This window comes from Leuresthes tenuis, unplaced genomic scaffold (assembly GCF_036924035.1).
Source record: "Leuresthes tenuis unplaced genomic scaffold, fLeuTen1.0.hap1 SCAF_5, whole genome shotgun sequence".
Lineage (NCBI taxonomy): Eukaryota > Metazoa > Chordata > Actinopteri > Atheriniformes > Atherinopsidae > Leuresthes > Leuresthes tenuis.
The window spans coordinates 9,060,703-9,067,631 of NW_027325359.1; the positions used below are offsets into that span (position 1 = coordinate 9,060,703).

The 6,929-nt window shown below is 41.1% G+C and overlaps 1 protein-coding gene across 1 annotated transcript; it reads left to right on the forward strand.

Annotated features, from left to right (window-relative positions):
* Positions 1-2,130: 2,130 nt before the first annotated feature.
* Positions 2,131-6,531, forward strand: fam174b (family with sequence similarity 174 member B). The gene is made up of 3 exons (XM_072385811.1): positions 2,131-2,752; positions 3,320-3,451; positions 4,403-6,531. Exons 1-3 carry the CDS (start codon positions 2,472-2,474, stop codon positions 4,404-4,406), a joined length of 417 nt encoding a protein of 138 aa, XP_072241912.1. The 5' UTR covers positions 2,131-2,471; the 3' UTR covers positions 4,407-6,531.
* Positions 6,532-6,929: the final 398 nt, after the last annotated feature.

Here is a 6,929-nt window from a genome sequence, read left to right on the forward strand (position 1 = left end):
TAGCAGACTTAATGTGTACACTAAGCTATATGCTCACGCAGTCGTGATAGAAGTGAATGACGGAAATGTAATAATTTCTTCTCCAAAGGACAGAGGGGTGTGTCTTGTTCCAATCACAGCACTGGGAATAGGAATGTTTGCATTCATGGGTGTTCAGTTTCACATAAAGGCATTTCTACCAAGTGTTATCTTACTCTGCCGAAACTCTATGAGATGACTCAAGAGCAGGCTTTCGTGTGTTTTACTTTCACTTTGGTCTCTTTGTTCAACAAACAGCTTCTGAGAGCTGAATTATCAGGTTGAACGTCTAAATACCAAAACATGTGGGGCAAGCTTCAAAATCAACACCATGAAAACAAGGGGGGGTGTAAATCGACATGGTAAGGTCGGTGCATTGAGAACCGACTTAAAGCACTGTAACACAATCATATCCATCACAGCCTGAGCTGAATGTCGGTGCAAAGTTCAAACCAACCTGTGAGTGACGACACAACTTCAGATTTCTATCTTTCTTTGTGAAAACCAAGTCACGTTTGAGTGTTACAGACCCAACATATGGCCAATGTAGAGGCATCTATGAGTGTCCTTTAGTGCCCGTGATAATGGATGATCTTCACTTTGAGGCCTATTTAAGATCCGAACATTTCTGTTATGACACAACCTCTGTAGAAGAAACATGGGTTTGAAAGTATTCTCTAACTCTAATTCTCCAACTCTAACTGTGGTAACTGAGTAGCTCTAACTGTGCTGAGTATTGACAGTTGGTGGAAATTGCATGCATCGTTATTTTGTGCTGCCATCTGGTGGCCTTGGATAAGATCAAATGGCCCTTGTTTGCAGGGAAAACTGTAGAAGGTCAGCACTCTGATCACCGACCTTAAAGAAATAACAGGAGACACAAACACCGAACAAGCAGAACTGGCTTTTGTTTTCATGCAAAACTGGACCCAGCGGGGTTGTACGCTGTATTAAATTCTATCTGATGCATATGATGTACAAAGCTACAAGTTCCATTCTTACGATCAAACTGACTGTCAGTAGATAGTCAGAGATAGATATTGGTTCCTTTAAAAAAAACAACACAAGTCTTCTAAAAATAGAAATGAACTAAACTGTGATCATCCTAAGACAAACTCAAAGACAGAGACTGGTTTTGTGTGTAATAGATTAAAGGTTATCACCGGCACTGATCCACTGTTGGATTTTCCCTGGAATCTGCGGTTGTGACTTGGGAGTCTGCCACCTTTAGAAAACTGTGATGTCTGCTATGGCCCATGAGCAGACAGAGAAATGCTGCCTTTAGGTGCTGTCAGAAATCTGTAAACTATGACCCCACGTGTGTGTGCAAAGGGTAGAGGGAAGCCTTGATTGAATAAACCGTCGATCCTGGAGTAAAAAGCAGGAGTATCAAACAATCCAATGGAAAGCCAAAGACTGGGACTGTCTGTTCAACAAAGGGAACAGTGCTGTGACAAAAGTTTGGTGTGGCGGTTATCTCCGTCGTCTCACAGCATTTCCATGTAGAGTTTCCATATTCTCCCTGGGCGTGCGTAGGCTCTCTTCCTCCAAAAACATGCATGTTAGATTTATGAGGGATTCTAAATTGCATGGATAAATGTATGTGTGGGACTGCAATGAGCAGCTGGAGGGGATGAATGGGCTGTATTTGGCTTTATTAAAGTAAATTTGAAAACGTTTTTACACAATCTTAGTTTTGGAGCTAAAACCACGTAAACAAACAGCGGTAAATATAAGGATTCTAATATATATTATAAGACCTATGTAGACTGTACAATAAAACACACAGATCTCAATGACAGCAGCCAAAATAACAACAGTAAGGGCTTGTGAACAGTTATATTGTTGCTTCTTAATGTTTTGATTCCTAACTATATTTCCACAGGAGTGGACGCTGGCTGTCTTCGTTGGCAGACAGTTTTTAGGTCGGTGTATTAATTGAAATCTTGAGGCACATTCCACTAAAAAGGTGTCAGTAAACTTTAGCTGGCAAAACAGTCAAGTCAAGCTGCCGACATCCTGTTTTAAATGGCAGCAACTCTGTGGACATTAGGATGTACGTGACTGACTTGAAGGCACCACAAGCCCACATAATTCCCTTCTTCAGCACCAGGAACAGAGGGCCAGCCTGCAGAGCTCTTCCGGAGGTGGATAATCCCCATCTCTACACGCAGTACTAATACTGTCAGGAAGGGACTGCCATAACTCACCTTCAGGGAATCACATTCTGGAAACTAATGCAATTTGGGACCAAGAGGTCTGCTTTTAAGAGAAGATTGGACAGGCAGAGAAATGGATATTTCCGCCTCACCTTGTTTACTGTGTAAAAAGCCAATCTGACACTGATAAGGCGATTGTGTATAATGTGACAGCTGCTGCCGCGTTCATCTCATTGGGAGAAACTACAGAAGCTCCTCGTTCGCGTAATTTTTTTTTATTTCAGTTTCAGCACCATGGCGGCGACGCACAATTTGGCTTTAACTTTTATAGCCGCGGCTCTTTGGCGGGTCAGCGGCGAAATACCAACTCTTCTATCTGCGACGCATTTGAATTCAACATCATCATCATCATCCACCACCAGCCAAGACGAACTGACGAGGAACGCCACGGATGCTGCCGTGGGATCCCGGATTTCATCTCTCATGACGCATCTGCCAACTCTGAAAAACATTGTCATTTTCATCTGCGTGTTAACAGCCGCTCTCATCACATGTCTGGTCATCAAAGTGATCAGGTAGGTTTCCCTCTGACAGTTATGATTGGTTTTAGAATAACGAGTCACGGATTCGTGGACAGTTTAAATCTCACCGTTTGAGCGGAAAATATATTTTATGGGGGCGCGCGTGGTTGTAGCCTCCATCTGGGGCCTGTTTATCATGTTCCCACGGGGATCTTTTATGTGGACGCACTTAACCCATCTGTGGTCTAAGATGACAGGGTTTCACGTAGGTTTATCTTTCATCTGATTTGTCTGCAACCTGTAAATCGTCACTAACTAGTCGTCACCGAAGCCGACTTCCCTGTACTCAAACATGAAACAGGGAAAACCAGTGCCACAGTCAATAAACTGAAACCACATAAAGTCTGGCAGTATGGATAATAAACGACTCATTGATTGTCACAATTGCTTTTACGCCAATTAGAGTATAATGCATTATTCTTGTAAGTGAAACAGTATTGGATTAAAAACCAACCTGAGCATTAATACAGTTACTCAAACTCCAAATTTAGATGAAACCGCTCCACCATGATGAATTGGGACTACAGCTGAATTTCTCCCCACGTGTTCTCTTCCCCACAGATCTGGCAGGCGAATCAGGAAAACCCGAAAATATGACATTATAACTACACCCGCCGAGCGCGTTGAGATGGCCCCACTGAATGAGGAGAACGAGGATGAGGATGACTCGACCCTCTTCGATGTCAAATACAGGTTTGTTCTGCTTGGATGAGAAGTTCGTGCAGCACATCTGACGTGTTATTGACTCACCAAAGAAAACATGTCCATTGCTTCTAACTCTTCTGGCCAAACAAATGCAAACCGAACTGCACAGAGAACGTTCTGCACATGCAGAGAAAATAGGCAGAGGAGTTGACGCTGACCATCCTGAAGTCTACTAAGACAATCCTAAAGCGCAAAGTTGTGCAGACAATGGTCATTCTTAACTAAAGGGAGATATCTGTGCTGCACGTGGCCATAGAGTGTTTAATGTTAAATGTTTGGCTCACTACAGCAAAGTAAACCTATAAGATCAATTGTATTTTGTTAATCTTTCTGTTTTATTTTTATTCCTTCGAAAAACTGAAGTTTTTATAGTATTTCTGTACCCAAGAATTGCCCCGTTTCATGCACTTGCACTATAACGTTTCCCCTCGCTGCCTCTACTCCTCTTACTTGGCACCACAGTTGTGATAAAATGTGACCGGCTGGATGTAAAGCAGCTTGTGAGTCTGCTTTGACTATGACACTTTGCAGATCATTTTCCTGCCTTACTGAAGCAGTTGTAGCTCTTCCTGCTTTTGACTCTGCATTTACTCCTCTTCAAATGAGCTCTTGAATAATAGTATTTGGTACAAAACCACTATGATCGGTTAGAGTATGCCTATGAGGGATGTATTTTTTAAACAGCTTTATCTTTTCAAAGACACATTTTTACTTCAGCGCCAGTGTTGACATTAGGTTTCACCCTTCCGTGCTTTCAATTGTTCTTTGACACACAAGCACTTCCTCAAAGGAAGATATGACGTCCTGTTTACCTGACATTCCTGACTTCCAAGTCAGACTGGACTCTGTGGGGGGAGAACATGCTTCCTCCTCATCATGTAGTCCGTTGCCACACATCAAACATTGTGGCTTAACTCTGAACCCTTCTTGTCATTGCAGGTGAATCCCAACGCGGACATCGACGTTTTTTCGAACTCTTGGTCTACTCCTCAACTCAAGTGATTTTCTGTATTTTTGTGCCGCCACTGGAAGTCTTATCCTATCAGCGACTTATGTTGCTTGTGCATGGCTTTTATCTGTGTTAAAGTGACTGGCGCCGTACAGATATCACTGTCTGCTGTCTTGTGAAGGCTTCTGTCATGTGATCCGAATAACCTGCTCAGTTATTCCCGGTGATATACATGAGCAGCCTTCATATTGTTACCTCATACACCATTTAACGATCAGATTCTGGGTGGTCTGGAGTTAAACCTCTCCTTTACACAACGAATTATGGTATAGAAAGGACATTTTCTTATCGTCATTTGGATAGACTTTTTCATTCATGAGCTCCAGTCTGTTGGGATGAGGAGTAAATAGAGAGAACCAAAGTCTGCCCGTTGGCCATTTTTTTATAAGGAGGGGTTAATCAGTGTTGACTGAATAGTTAAAATAGTTAATGAGAAAACGGATATTGTGCCGAATACTTTTATTAACTCTAAAACTTGCAAAAATCTAGTGAGTTATAGCAACTGATTTCCTACCTACTAACCACTTTATTGTACATATATACTGTTAAAGGCTATTCGTTCCTTTAAGTGTGGAGCGAGTGTGATTTTTTTTTTGTTTTGTTTTACTATACATTGTTTCAGTTTCGGCCATACTTTGCTGCCACATCAGCTGAAATTTTAAGTTTTCAAAATTTGACTAAAAGCTCAAGAATACTATCAGGATGCTTTTTTTTTTTTGTATGTCGTTTGCTTTGAATGTAAATGCTGAATTCTGTGCTAATTAAGTGTGTTGAACTGTGACGATTTAATTTGAGCGCCAAACCTACGACCAAGCAGTTATCAGTAGCAGGTTTGCAGTGAGTGAGCTGTACAACGTAGACCCACGTGTGTTAGTTTTGGAGTCAAGACAAAGTCACATTTGTCTGTCAGAGATGATTACCAAATTGGATATCTCTTGTGTCAAATAGCAAATGAACAGCCTCTCGTGATGCAAGGCCTCCATTGTTAATGTTTAACAATGGCTGAATGACATTAAATTGGATTTTTCTTGGCTAAAAGTGCTATTTTTACATGCACTCAGAGCTTAGAGAAAGACTAACCAGCTAAGTTTCTCAGCATGTGTTTTCTTTTCTTTGACTGAGGCCCAAAATTGTGTCTTGCATAAAATGATCAAGTCAATAATAAAGCAGCTTCCTGTTAAACTGATGTCTTTGATGAAAACCTGATGTCTGAAAGCACAGTAACAGGCTGGACAGAGGCCGGTCAGGCAGAGTTTTGTGACTGACCTTCTGTTTTAGTCCATGCTGTTAACTGATCGCGCACCATGCTCTGCTGATGACCTCCATCCCTGGTTCGGTATGAGAGGAAAAAAATTAATATAAGAGTCGCAAGTGACTGATGTGAAGCCAATTAATGAAAAAAAGAACATTGGGAGTTTTTTCTGTGTTCAAAACAAAGTTGTCAACCTTTTCAGAGGACTGTATGTGTGTATTGTTACTGTTGTGATATGCAACAATATGCAGAAGTGTGTGCGAGTCTGTGTGACGAAGCCACTCTGAGAGTCAGACATATTTTTGATACGATCTTCCTGAGTGTACCTTCAGCCAACTGCTGGCACTTTCTTGTGTTTTGCATCAGCCTGTGACCACTTATCATATCATTGTTGTTACCTGTTTAATTTTAGCAAATGCAGATCCATTTTTAAGCCTCTGTTATGTGTTGTCTCAGGAGAGTAACCCTTGTTAATGTCTTTTATTTCATCCCGAGCTGTGTGTAAAACCATGGAAAAATCCTGCCTGTGTAAAGATGCTAATTGTAGACTTTTATTAGCGTGGAATCATCTGCTACAGAAACTTGCTCTTGTAAAATGAATCAAAATCGTTGCTGTGAAGACACTGAAGCAAAACAAAAAAGGAAAACAGTTACATGGTTAAACTGTCTTGGACGTTTATGGAAAACAAGTCTGACACAGATGTGCTGTGCACCCACTTCTGTTTCCACCTCCTTAAAAATGCCACTGAAAATAAAACGGCTTCCTTTGAAGTGTTACATCTTTAAAGGGAGAGGCTTGAAATCTTTCCCACGTTTTTTTTTTTTTGCCACTAAAAGTACATTCACACTGTCATAACAGCACAGTTCAAGTGTCCAAGCGTAGTTTCAAGTATTTTACAAAAGTTTAAACATGTATGTATATGTTGTATCCACTTAAGACAACCATGCAAAAGCTAATATTTGCTGGAACTCAGACAATAACAGATGTGAACATACACTGAACATGAGAAAAATAAGAAAACTGTACAACACAACCCCCACAGCCTTACTGCAGGGTCTACATGTCAGAAGGCTTTTCTAAAATAGTGGCAAACTCCAAATTCTGTGTTAATGAACCTAATAGTATTGGTCACAGAAGGTTTCTATTTTTGTGGAGCTTAGACGAGCATTCACAAACAAGCCTTTCTTTGCTGCAGACTGCTGAC